General features: G+C 36.3%; 2 protein-coding genes across 15 annotated transcripts in view; both read right to left on the reverse strand.

Annotated features, from left to right (window-relative positions):
- Positions 1-6609, reverse strand: part of LOC122403226 (patronin) — a 71913-nt gene extending 65304 nt beyond the window's left edge. For all 14 annotated transcript variants that reach the window (XM_043406612.1, XM_043406603.1, XM_043406605.1 and 11 more), the window contains exon 1: positions 5229-6609. In XM_043406612.1, the coding sequence (XP_043262547.1) occupies positions 5229-5450 (222 nt within the window). In that variant the 5' untranslated portion in view covers positions 5451-6609. The remainder of the gene's footprint in view (positions 1-5228) is intronic.
- A 3821-nt stretch (positions 6610-10430) lies between these two features.
- LOC122403228 (protein 60A) overlaps positions 10431-14334 on the reverse strand; it is a 42740-nt gene continuing 38836 nt past the window's right edge. Inside the window, exons 4-6 of the mRNA XM_043406613.1 lie at positions 13645-13833; positions 13381-13457; positions 10431-12868 (exon numbers count right to left, since the gene is read on the reverse strand). Coding sequence (XP_043262548.1) covers positions 12608-12868; positions 13381-13457; positions 13645-13833 — 527 coding nt within the window. The 3' untranslated portion in view covers positions 10431-12607. The remainder of the gene's footprint in view (positions 12869-13380; positions 13458-13644; positions 13834-14334) is intronic.

Here is a 14334-nt window from a genome sequence, read left to right on the forward strand (position 1 = left end):
CAAATGGATTATCGGTCCACATTTCTTTAACTCTTCCACGATACAGAGATTCCTCTAAGTGTACGGCAAAACATGAGATACTTTCAACAAGAAATATCCAAAATTATGGAAAGAAACATCAGGAACGCATTGCGCAACATGAAGAAACGGATGGAAAAATGCTTGGACTGCAATGGAGGACCGTTCGAACACTTGTTGTAACGTAAGTACTCCGGAACGCTAACGTAAGTACTTAGAGAACTTTTATCTTCGATAACTTCCTAACGAATAAGTTTAGGGCATAAGGAAAAATGGAGGTTTCCATTTAAAAAAAAGGTGCAGTTGCATTTGTCTGATGCACCAATGCACAAAAGTGCATAAAATTAGTTGCATATTACGCATCGTCTGATACTATTTTAACTTTGACTTATAACATATTTTTCTATTCCCAACCGTTTAGGAGGTATAGCCTGTTCCAGTTGCGTGGGACACCCTGTATAACTCTGCACGGTAATTATTAAATTATTTAAATACTCGGATGAATCAGGAACCACAAGTTATTTACAAATCAAGTGTATTCCGTAAGTGTTACTGATCAATTTCTAGTTTCCTTATGAAAACTTGTAGCCAACACCGGATTTACGCTTTTTTGGTTTCAACCATTTCTTCTTTTGGTGACCGAATACCCTACCGCGGAGCGCTAAAAAGCGATTTTTTAAAATAATTACTGAACGAACGAATTATTACTTGGCAAAGATTCCCGTCTTCGTCGCGATACTTTTCTTGTTTGCACTCGATTAGACTTCCGACACCTTTTTCGAAAGAATCGAACGAACAGTTCTTTGGCTGGCCACACGCCAAGCTTGACCATCGATAACGAGGTCGCTATGATGCCTACATATTGATTGTTTATTGCTACGGGTTTGCGCAAGCTGCCATGTGCCAAGATTAACGGTGCAACTGGAATCTCGAATTAAATGACAACGTTCACTGTCACGAACGAATGGAATCAGTAATTCGATAAAAAGAAACACTAACAATCGACTCTGATTATTTTCAGATAAAACAAAAGACATTGTAAACCGTAGTTTATTAATATAAAAATATATTCAATACTATTTTTAAGTACATGTATAATCAAAAATAAAATATTTATTTAATGTCTACTAATCGACTAGTACGATTTACTGTGAATATTCACCCACACACTATGATTATAATTTTGGAAATAAAATGAAAACTATGTTCTCTTTAAAACACAAGTGTTATACTAAAATGAATTAAACTAAAATTTAACTAATAAAACAATATATCAAAATTTCTCTTAATTAAAATCTTTTTTTCTTCACGTTAAAATAGTAATTTAGCCAGCTCTGGCAATAGCTATGCGTGCAATAAAGATTTGAAAAGGAGGGAGGAAAGTTTAAAAGTTATGCGAATTTTCAACTACTCTGTACGTCGACGTCCTGTAACCTTGCATTATTCGAGGGACAATTGTATTAACTCTTATGTTTCTGAACATATCTTGCCACACAGGACTTCCTCGCTGGAGTTAGGAAGTAAAGCAACTACTCGTGAATTGTTTAATATCACTTTTAAAAAATACAATACATACAACTATTCTTCACGATTCATCTAATTATAGAAAAAAAAGTAACAATTTTTAAATAATTTGCTACGCGGCGAAGATGTGATTTATTTAATAAAATTATTTTTTTAAAGCACAATATGCTATTCGTAAAGAAAACATCGCTTTAACACGCTGACTGCCATGGTGGTCACCGGTGACCGGCACTTCAATCGTACGACGTGTTTTTAAAACGCTTAAAATAAATGAACCTTAATACTAATATATTTTTTAATAATGTAATTGTCATTAGGAATATTACAAAATAACAAGTACCTCGATGAACTATCGAATATTTCTATTTGTTACGATATAATTTGAAAAAATACCCAGAATATCCCTAAACAGAGAAAACTGGTACAGCAGTCAACGTGTAAATAAGTCGTACGAAACGAGTTCTCTAGTAAAAATCATTATAGAAACTTTTACTTGTACGAAATTCACGTCTGACATTTAAATTTTATACAGGAGACGGTGACTTGAGATTTAATAGTGAACCGTATCTATTTGGGAAAAGCCTACCGACGTTTCGCCATTTTTTAATCGTTCATTCGACCAATTAAAGACCTGTGGTTGGCGACCAATGATCCATGACATGAGCATTGGTGCTTTAAATAGATGATAACCACAAGACACACATCACTAACAGTGTGTCATCTGACTCCCTTATGAAGGCAGCTATGCAATGCTGGCGAATCGTTGGAATGGCTTTTCAAATCAACATTTGTGTCCCACAAAATTTCTCAAATTTGTCTTTGATCTAAAATATTTGAACCAAAACTTTGAAAACCTCCTGTAAATAAGATAATTTGCAAGAAATTTATAGCAAAATTCATTCTCAACGAATAAGTAATGAAAACTAACCTCAAATTCGTTCATTTATTTACAAACGATTGTCGTGAAATTAATAATATAATTTGTATGTTTCAAAGGTGTGATTCAAAACGAGAATTACAAAGTAATAGCACTAATCTGACCGTCGAGAAGGGCAAATATTTACAATGTATGGATTCGAGACCAGTAATAAAAAAATAACGGTTATAGAACCTCAGAAATGTAGATTTTTCTTTTCCAGAATTAGTCCTTCGCGACTGTATAAAGAACCTACAATGGCTCAAAGTAAAACTCGAACACAATCAGTCAGTCCTGTACTTCATGAAGCAATTGGTATTGCAGGAAAAAAATTTTAACAGAAAATAAAGTTATTACTATTAAACTTTATTCAAGGTCAGTTAAATTTACTAAAAACAAAGGCAAAATTTATCTATATTAAGTCATAAAAAACAACGTTTCAAAAGTAATGGAAACTAACATCAAACTAAAACTCGAACAGTTGAAAACATTGTGAGTTTCGTCACCGGTAACTTTGTCATTTGATAACTACAATTGTTTTCATTTTATGTTGAATAAGTGTGAAATAAGCGATAGAAATATGTCAGTTTTTGTGAAACTTATTTTAATATATAAAAATGGTAATCTGAACAGATATTATTAGAAATTCGGGAGCTAATTATAAGTAATTTTAAAGATGGATTGTCAGTAAAAAATATTGCCAAAATAGCCAAAGAAGTAATTCTACAGTGGACGTAATTTTAATAAATTCATATAACCTTGGAGAAAGCTTAATAAAAATAACTTTATTTTCTGTTTAAATTCTTTTTTTGCACTACAAATCCCTTCGTAAAGTATAAAAATGTAAATGTACAAGTTTTACTTTGAGCTACCGTAAACCTTTATTGCAATAGTTTTCAAGTCCTGCATGCGTGCGCAGGAAACGGTATCGGCGCGTCATCGTTGATTTGTTGTATTCCCGGAGTGTACGAGAGCCTCTTCTCAGAGAGCTTCATCCGAAGTCAGTGAAGCAGCGTAATTAAACGGCTAATTACGAACGTGTATCGCAATTCCCGGAGATCCTGAACGTCGTGCCAAAAGAAGTCTCGAGAGTTCCACACGCTCGGCAGGGACAGTCGCGTTTCGCCGTGCGACAAATGACCTTGCGTACAGGAAACGAACGCCGTATTCGTCATAGCGTCGCGGCGCGGTCGCCGTTTTACCCGAGAACGTGCGCATTTCGAACGACCATATAGAGATACGCATAATCTTTTTTTTTTACCCCGTAAAACGAACGCCAAGTCCATGTCAGGTAGACCGGAGACGCGTTATCTTAAAGGTATATCCAGACTAAGACGAGCATCGCGAACGATCACGAACACGAACGCTTATCGTTCGGTGTGAACGGCACCGGGAGCACGAACGAATGCATCCGAGCAAACTTTAGTACAGTCATCTTTCGCTATGAACGCTGAAATATCTGTTCTTTTTTATTTAAATTTCTAAAGTTATTTGTTTCGATTTTCTTCTTTTTTCAAAATGGATCATGGAGGGTGTAACAGTATAATATTTTATATTTGCAATCATTTTCAAGAAACATTTTCAAGGCATGTGAAAGCGATTATTAAGACTACTTCAACCATGAGTCAAAAATGAAAGAAGTACATAGCGTGGAATAGTAGACGATATGCTATTAGAGCTATATATTTGCATCAGAAGCATTCAAACATTTCAGTTGTTGAGAAGAACTACCAATATCTATTTCAATAACTGAAATTTAAAAAAATCTTTATATATTATTTTTGTATGTTGCTGGAATTGTATTGGTATTTAGCACACAACCAACTTTTTCCATTCCCTTGGATTGACCCACTCGTTGAATTATTAAGTCCTTTTGCACACTGTATTAGCAGTTCTTAAAAGTGATTTACATACCCCAAGTTAGTCGCGGGTCCATGAACATTTATTTCAATTGCTTTGAAGAGAAACGTTCAAAATTTTCTAACATGTTTTTAAGAAACTAAATGAGAGATATTCCTTGTAAGCTTATTCATCCTATTTGTTGCATTATGTTAAGACTCTCAACACAATTTAAAAACGTTATTCTGAGAAATTCTCCAGGTGTACACATGTTCCAATTCTTAAAGAAATTGTAAAAGAAACATTGAACACTGTCTTAGTAAAATATTTCTATCAACATTTAAAAGTGTGCAAAACCGTGCAAAAGTCCCAGTTTCCATTCTGCAGTAGCTTATGATTTCTGTATATAAGACATAATAGTAAGCTCGGGACTTATTTTAACACAATGAGATAGTAAATGATCCTCTCCTAACAGAAAATAAAAAGGTTATACTAAAGAAATATGCTTTTGAATTTGTATACTTTCCATATTCCAATATTCCAAAGTAATTTGCAAACAATAAGACGTGGCACATGGAATGCCCACAGATTTAAACGAACAGTACCTCTGGTCCTTTCGACAACTAACACCTGGCACATATAGACTTTTATACAAACACAATTCTTTCTTTTCCCACAAATTTGCATATCAATAATCCTAGAAACGGAAGATTTTGTAGCGTGTTCAAGTTATCGCTGTCTTAGTAACACGCACTGACAGAAATAAGTTGAGTCAACAATGTCGTGCTCTGCTCTTAAAAAATTCGATTCTTGGCACTTGCACAAGACCTCAAATATTGAAAATTTCTATGTGCAAGTTCAGAGGTTAAGAACTGCTAGTATGTAGGATAGACTCTGTATAAGAAGGTCAAATAAGAAAAGGAATTTCTACCTGTCGGGAGTCATAGGCGTCGGAGTAGTGTTCAGATTCGGCTGCGGCGTGCTGTTGCTCGCCGACAGGGCCTTTTCGTCGATCGTCACCCACGTTACGATCCATTGCGTCGAAAACATGGACGACCGTATCGGACACACTGTCACACGTCCGATCCTCCGTCCACGGGGCAGGTTCCTCGGTTTTGCCCTTAACGAAAAGGCGCGAGATCGCACTCCACATTCAATGAAATCACAGCATCCGCGACGGTGGCAGCGACGATTCGTACGAACGGGTCCTTGTTCTCGTCATAGCCGGCGAGACGATGTTCGTTCAAAGAATTTCACGTTTACCCACGGACGCGCGGATTTTTCGCGTGTCACGGTGCCATCGGGCATGCACACGACTTTGTCCCAAAAAATAAAAGCACCACGATCGACAACGCGAAGGTTAGGCGCAACGAACGCGAATTTCCTTCGGAGTAAGGTTAGAGTGTCTCTCGGGATGGCTACGAGTTTATTATTTACGTTACGACACCGTCGTCGATTTTAGCCCCGATTGGCACTCTCGCGTCGATCCCGAATATTCACAGAAATTAAAACTGCACGGCCAGTACCAGACTACACGATGTTTCAAAACCCACGATAAACGTTCGACAAGCAGCGCCGAGTGCAGCGTTGTTAAAAGTCGCAGGAAATAACGCCGGTTAATCGCGACAAGACGCAGCAAAGGACGAGCACCGAGAACTAAGGACACTCGAATCGTATTTGCCGAGGACTCTGCTATTTTTGTCGGTAACACTCCTCGCGAGAGCGTTCCACAATCCACGAACAATGTGCGAGCTTCTCTATCGATTTTGCGCGAAACAGTGGACAAACCAAGCGAGGTGATAAATTCAAAGTTAGAGAAGTGGGTCTCCTTGATGGATTCGGGGACGCGTTCCGGAATAAGCCTCTTCAAGAGCCTGTGCGTCTTCGGTGGTCGATTCTCTCGATGAATGTCGCAAAACTGTTATTGGCACCTGCCAAAGGGGCGTACCTCACGCGATTTTGCTTCGTTCGCGTAGATACTGCATCTTATCGTTTCTCGAATCGCAGTTTCGCAATGTGTTTCTAACGCGATTCGTAGAATTCTATCGTATAATTATCCTGTGGTCCAGATATTCCAGGCTCTCGTTGACAGCGGCACGAATGCACACGAGAAGACCACGATCGTACACAGCACAGAATTCGCACTAGCACCATCCACAATTCGACGACTTTACGTGAACTTTGTCGCCTAATCGCCACGCCAACGTTCGTAAATCACGATCCTACGTATCGATGCGCAAAAATTCTCGAATAAGAAGAATTGTCAGCACGAAAAATCATCGTTTCGCACTAACATCGAGTCCACGGCACGTTCGCCGTCCATCGTGAAAACGATCATCGATTCAAAGCGAGAGTATCGTCGAACGATATATCGAGACGGCGTTCGAGAACGACGGCCATATTTCTCCCGGTCAAGTCGATTACATCTACCTCACAACGGCTTCATTAGTTTTGTGACGTGAAAATGTAACAATTGTCAATTTTTAATAAATATTTCATTAGTAAGACTCGATCTATCAAGAGTCGGAATATTTAAAACTCGTCTAACGATTCAAGTGGCGTCAATTTTAATTGTATTAAAATCGAGGATGAACGAATATGATTGGTTGAGATATAAATTGCACTCATGTAGCAAGCTCGATTATCGAATGGAAAAACATTCTATCGACAACTTGATTTTCTACGAATCAATTTTAAAAACTTTCAATAATTTTGCTTCGAATTATTTATTGCGAGAGGATTCTCGATATAGTACGATTATTTTTATAATAAAAAAATAATAATTTTCGAAGGAGTGCACCACCATCTACGACGGAACGTCCAAGTTCGTCGGGAAATAGTTCGGTGTTTTCGACGCTACATGACGCATCAAGCATGTGCTATACAATTTTTTGTATTTCGATCGTATACACGTGAGGCGCCATGTAGCGTCGAAGACAGCGAACTACTTCTCAACAAACTTGGACGTTCTGCCGTAGATGACGGTGCAATCCTTCGTAAATCAGCGCATGCTTTTTAAACTGTGTGCACGCACAGAGGAAAGTAGAAATTACGAATACCTAATTTATTAAATACATAAATAATATTTCTGTGTTTACATATCGTATAGTACACATAAATTATCTAATACTTTAATCCCTGGAATTCTCCTAATCGATAGTACTTATGAAAAGTACAGTTTTAGATTATGGTCCCTTATACGTAGTTCTACCTTTCAACGATTCGATTAACTACGAAAGCCACAGATTATAATTTAAATCCGACGTCCATATTTGAAGACAATTGAATAAGTATTTGTTTTTACTAATTTTAACATTAATTTACTCGTACAAATAGAAAATAATCTGTTACGGATAATAAAAAGTTATTCTGCGGGTGAAATACTCGAATTTAAGTAGAAGTAATCGGTGGCTAACATAATCAGATCACTGCTAGGCCTCGTTATTGCATCCAGTTATGGTTTCAAGAAGTTTTAACAAAGTCAGGAGTAATTACATTTTAATCTTTTTCAACGGAATAATAATTTATTAATCCAACGTTTTCGTTAAATAAGTTAATTTTATAATTTCCAAATTCTTGCAAAAGAATTCAAATTTTATTTATTTCTGTACAAGAGGTGAACGTTTAATGTCAGTTGAAGAACGTGATTTAACAATAGTAGTAACAAAGTTAATGTAATATTCGAATATTCGCTGTTCCTTGCATACCTTTCGCCGTTAACATTAAGAGAGAAAGAAAAGTTACTGAAAACTGTACATGGTAAGAAAGAAATTTGCACAAGTACGTTGTACACATTATATAGTATGTATTATAGAACGTATTTACAACGATATATTTACACTGTCATTACAAAAGTTGTGTTAATGATACCACAGACTATATATTCATCGATTTATTTTACCGCATACAACATTCACGCACCCATGGCTAAAATAAACTATGCTTCGTTCCCATTCACACGATTAACGCTCGTTAAAACTCCTTCGAAACAACGCTGACACATTACTCGGGTAGCGGCACGTTCCTATTACGCGTCGAAAATAATTTAAACTTTAATCTCACGAGTTTTGATTAAGTGACTATGAATTCCCGTACTCTTTCTCACGACTTTGTAAAAAATATAAATCTATACAAAAAGAAAGAAAGAAAAAAGAAAAAGGGATAAAAGCTGTACGACTACGTTTTAATTAATTAATATAAAGTTCTCGCTGTATTGCACGTAACGTTTGTTCCGATTAAAGATACGCACTCCGTCGTGATCCAGGATCATCGATGTTATTCGACGATCTTGATCCCCCCTCGTATGGTAATGACGATACTATTTAATCGTGCTAACGAACTTTCTACTTTCTACGTACACGTTAATGAGTGCCTTTACACATTGCAATATACATAGAAAGTAGAATTACACGTATCTGTATAATATAAAATGGTCCGGTAACGATTGTCGTCTTAACATAATCGAAATTCTAGGGACTCGGGGAGAAAGAAAAGTTTCTATGTAACGAAGATCATGGCGACGAAAATATAGTTCCAAGATGGCGGACTCTTTGTGAACAGTGTTAAAATAATTTTCAGACACGCATAGTTTCCCTAACTTTCGTGATCCAAAATAGCCGTCCGTAAAGGGTTAAATAATACAGTATCGATCGGAAATTTAGACACAAGCGTGAAGACCTATTTCACCTGTGATTTCTATTATCTACATTTTCAACCTTTCGCTTATCATTACAATATGTTTTTGCATCAATAACGATTTTCTGTTCATAAAACGTTCGATAAGTGCCTCCACGGTAGCGTTATTTCTCGAAAGGCTGGTTTCTGTGAAATTCTGTGCCATTATTATTTACACTATACTATTTACAACCATATGTACCTATAACAGTATAAAGAATGTAGATAAATAATAAGTATAGATAATATTTATGCATGGCAAACATCTATTTCGAACTCGTAATCAGTTATTAGGTTCCATTTTGTTTCTTTTTCTACCGAGACACTGAATTTAAAATCGTATTAAAGAAATTGAAATCTCTAAAAACTCGAGAATCGAGATATAAACGGTTAAATAAATTTTTTCATACGAATTATCAGTCGAGTTACTTCTAAAATTTTGCAGCGTTTTGCAAACATGTATTTCGAACTCGTAATCAGTTATTAGGTTCCATTTTGTTTTTTTTTTGTACCGAGAAAATGAATTTAAAATCCATATTAAGGGAATTGAAATCACTAAAAACTCGATTGTCGAGATATAAACGGTTAAATAAATACTCGTAATCAGTTATTAGGTTCCATTTTGTTTTTTTTTTGTTCCGAGACACTGAATTTAAAATCGTATTAAAGAAATTGAAATCTCTAAAAACTCGAGTATCGAGATATAAATGGTTAAATAAATTTTTTCATACGAATTATTAGTCGAGTAACTTCTAAAATTTTGCAGTGTTTTTTTTTTGTAAATATTGGAAAATGCGAAACTGCACGGATATTTGAAAAATATATTTGATAGTCCTGCCTACACTAAATGATAATTATCGAATTTTCTTCGACTTCCACAATTTCGTGTTAAAGTGGCAACCGTTACTACCCTGTAAAATGTTTCATAGATAAGTGGTGTTTCGTAAATCGAAAGATTTCTGATTAAAAATTGATTCTTGCTACTTTCGTACAACGGTTAACAACAACTGAACGGTTACGAGAATGCCAAGAATCGCGTCACTTTCGCTCGAGGAATCTTTCACCTTCTGGATTCGATTTACCTTATGAAACAGCCTGTACACGCACGAATCTGCTACGAGTATTACATACAATGTTCTTACTCACACGATGAGACGCTTTACTTACAAACATAAATAAGACTAATTACAAGAAATATTTTTTTTTTATCCGGCTCGCATAGATACCTTCAACGAGCGGGAAACGCAAGCACGCGTGTTTCCCGCCATAACAAAACAAGAGAGAAAGAAAGAGAGAGAGAGAGAGAGATGTTCTTTTTTTCTCGGACTATAATATCGGAAGTTCGAGTCATTAAATTAATATCACTAAACGATATATTAACCGACTGAACGTTTGGACGTTAGATGAGATTTTTGAGTCGATAACAAATAAAATAAAGAATTTAAGAAACGATCCGGAGTATTGATAAATGACCCCCGACTTTTACGTATATATGTATATTACAATGTATCCACTAAAATCGGATTGCACGTCGATTCATTGATCAGAATTCCCATCTCACCTTAGAAACACGAAATTATTACGATCGTTAGTACGGAAGCACTTGTTTCGAGAATTACACTATCTACTAGTCGAAATTTGGCACCAGACGACCGATGTATCTCTGCGTCGTTTAAATCCGCCATCGATCAACTTGTCGTTCGCGTCGAGCATTGGCGAACAGACATTGGAATTAAGTTCGATCGGACTGAATCGAGCCAATTCGATTAATAACGTATCGTTTAACAATCGACATTGGACGGTTCGAGCGATTGGCAACGCTATCGAACATTGGAAATTCGAACCCTCGATGTTCTCGATATTTCCCTACAGCAGATTCCCGTGTGACGCGAATTCGTATAAAACTAATTATAATTACACAATAAATTCTTTTGTTGGCCAAATTGTTTCTATCGTTGAATTTATATAAAGTGAAAATTTTTTTTTGAAATCAGTAGCTTACATAGAAAGTGCCATAAACATTTTAATTGTACTGTTTATTTTTAAAACCCCCTTGTTTTATAAAACATAGAAAATAAAAATTGACAATAATCATTCCAACCACGTTACTCTTATACTGTTCGTATTACACGAGGAAAATTCTTGGACCAAACAATTTCCTATAAGGCATACGGGAGTCTACTGTATTTTAAAATTAACGCGATTGAAGTTAAATCGTCTTCGTCGACTTTTACAACTTTTCGAACCGAAACGTCGCCGAATATTCTTAATTTCTTCTAAGGACAAGAGCGCAATTAAAGTTAACCGCGACATCGTCCCAATGCTCCAATTAAGTCCAAACATCTGCCCATAAAATTAACAACGTTGAACAATCGAGAGCAATAAACAAAAAAAAAGCTCGTATTTGAAACGGAGAAAAATGCTACGAAATCAACGCTGTCGTCATCGTTCCTTTTGGTATCAAAACGTAATTCGGGAAAAATGGCGACGGCGCTGAACCTTTAAATCTGTGCCTTCCAGATAACAAAATTTTATTACCATTCATTTTAATTCGTTCGAAAGAGCTTTTTAGAAAATATCTCGGTCCAAATTCAATTCCTGCACGAAATTTAGGTAAACGAGAGAATGTTTAAAGTGTTAGGAGAAAGATATATTTTTAGAGTTGTCAAACTCCGGAGATAAATGTATTAACACGTTGATCGCCACGGTGGTCACCGGTGACCGACACTTTGAATTCACAACGTGTTGCAATATCGTTTACCCTAATACTTCTAAAATTGTAAATAACATAATAATTTAAATTGAAATATTGTAAAATAACAAATTCACCATTTGAATTATCGAATATTTCTATGTTTTAATTTGAACAAATGTCGGGGACATCTTTGGACATAGAAAACATGGCAGTTAACGTGTTAATACATGGGGTACTCTAGTACTATTCCAGGGGATTTTAGTATTGTAATGATGTGTGCTGAATATGTGGACGAAATCTTGTGCCAATCATTCTTGAGACAATATAATTTCAAGTAAAACACGTTAAAAGATTTGTATTCTTTTCGTGGGCTACAATAAATGAAAGAAACTAAGATTTTGAAAACGTAAAAGGGAGTCGATTCTTCCAAATGTTTACGATACAATAAATAGTATAGTAGAATACCTCCTCGGATGTGAGAAATTTGTCTAACGCTTTCTTCGAGGCTGAAACTGAAGCATCTCGGTTAAAATTGATAAAACGGCCCGGCTAAGTTCGGAAAACACTAATTTAAACGATTCCCAGGAAACGTCGTGTATTAAGAAAGGATAATTGAAATATTGGACGATTGAAAATCGCTCGAGGACACGAATCGACGAGTTCAATAAATAATTCCGTTATCTAATAATAGACTGCCAGCGACGTACGAGAACAGAATCCGTGTTCCAGTAATATCATGATAAGTATCAAGTAGTTGGAAACGTTAGACATTCGGTTCTTCGTCGTTAAAGGTTACTCGATCCCTTCGCCGATCGAATGGATTTCCGAACCGATGGTTATTAGTCGATTCGACATGAAAATCCAGTCGAATCGGTGTCGTTTACGTACGTTCTACTCGATTCGAGTGCGGTGTCCGCGCACGCTTGCTAATCACGGGACGATCAGTGGCAACCGCAGCTCTTGACGACCATGTTTTTGTACTTCTTCAGTATAACGTTGCTTTCGTCGAGGAAATACAGCACGGAGATCGGTGAGAGCTTGGTCGGCGCGCAACATGGCTTTGGTACCTTACCAGGACTCACCAGGTGCACCAACGTTTGGACGATCGCGTGATTGGTCGCGTTCATGTGAGCGTTCAAAGGGAAATTGCATTCACCGCTGCAATAATATGCGTCGTACCCGTCCGGTGCTATGATCCAGTCCTGCAAAACAAATATTTATTCATAACTTCTGCCCCGTAAACGTTTGAACACCGTCTAAGCATCGTCGATTTTATAAGATACATCTAAAATTATCTTCGAAATACATTATTTTTAAATTAATTCTTATGATTATTCATTTATTAACAGGAGAAACCCTTTAGTACAAGAAGAAATAATATGTAAGGAAAAAGAAAATATAAATTATAGAGAGAAGATATTGTCGTTTACAAAATTTTGTAAAATAATTAACGCACTATACGTTCCAAGGATAATTTTAGACTTCCTAAGGATTGTTAAATTATATCTGTTTTTGCGCGTGTTAGCATGAGTGATCATTCTATTTATACAATTTTGAGATCCATATGTTGGTGGTTTACAGAATAAAATAGAGTGTGGTGCCTCAGATATTTTGCTGGGCATGAAATATGTTTTAAAATAACTTGTTTCTTAATCAGCTTCGCCTCCCTTTGTATTTTACGATAAATATTATAACACGTTATAGCATAATTCACCTGCCACTTGAGGTCCCTGAAGCTGACGTACAACGTTTGGATTTTGCAGGTCCTCGAGTTATACTGCACACCAGGATCTAGAAGAAAGATATCAATATAAATATCCAAAGATTCTAATCTTGCAACTCGAGTAATAGTCATAGTATACCAATTATTTTTCGAAACGTTTTTAGTTACAAAAGACGATTACAAACGAACGAAATAGGGCAGCTGGATGTAATAATGTATAATATTGGTACATCGGACGTTACCTTCCGGACTTACCGGTGTACGGATTATTCCGATAATCCAAACTCGAGGACTCGCTCTTTTTTCTTCTCCTGGCGTCCCGTTTCTGTCGAACCTTCGACTCCCTGATGCCAGAGCTCTTGAAGTACCCTACCATGAAGGGCTGTTTGTCGGGATCACCCCTGAATCCGACGATCCCAACGTCCTCCGGTCTCATTTCGTGCACTGAAACAGACACGACGAAGAAACTTCGTTAGAAGCTTGAAAATCACATTTTTAATCTTTGCTCGGTACAAGTACGCAGAATTCTACAATAATAAATTATAGATATTTATGACCGAACTCACTAGGAGAAAAGAAACGTCAGAAATATTGATTTGTCCAGTCTCTAAATAAATAATTTTTGCACAATTACGATACACTATCTAATTTAGCTTTGTTTCTTGAACACAGTTACTATGGCAAATAATTTAAATTTTATTAGTACGTTAAAAAATACTGTTTATCCAATCTGACTCAAAGATGGCCAAAATTCTGATCTAAACAAAGATTACGAATAAATGAATGTTAGAACTGTTCATCCATTACCCATCGGATAAAAATAAAAATTTCAATTATAGAATGGAATATTTTACGAACGAACTATATAAGGTTATAAAATTGTTTCCCGATTCTGATCTGATCCAGGATCAAGAAAGGTTGCGAACCACTGCCCCGAAGTTTGTG

The sequence above is a fragment of the Colletes gigas genome, unplaced genomic scaffold (genome assembly GCF_013123115.1).
Source record: "Colletes gigas isolate AHSC1104 unplaced genomic scaffold, ASM1312311v1 Colletes_gigas_Sc00047, whole genome shotgun sequence".
In the NCBI taxonomy this organism is placed as follows: Eukaryota; Metazoa; Arthropoda; class Insecta; order Hymenoptera; family Colletidae; genus Colletes; species Colletes gigas.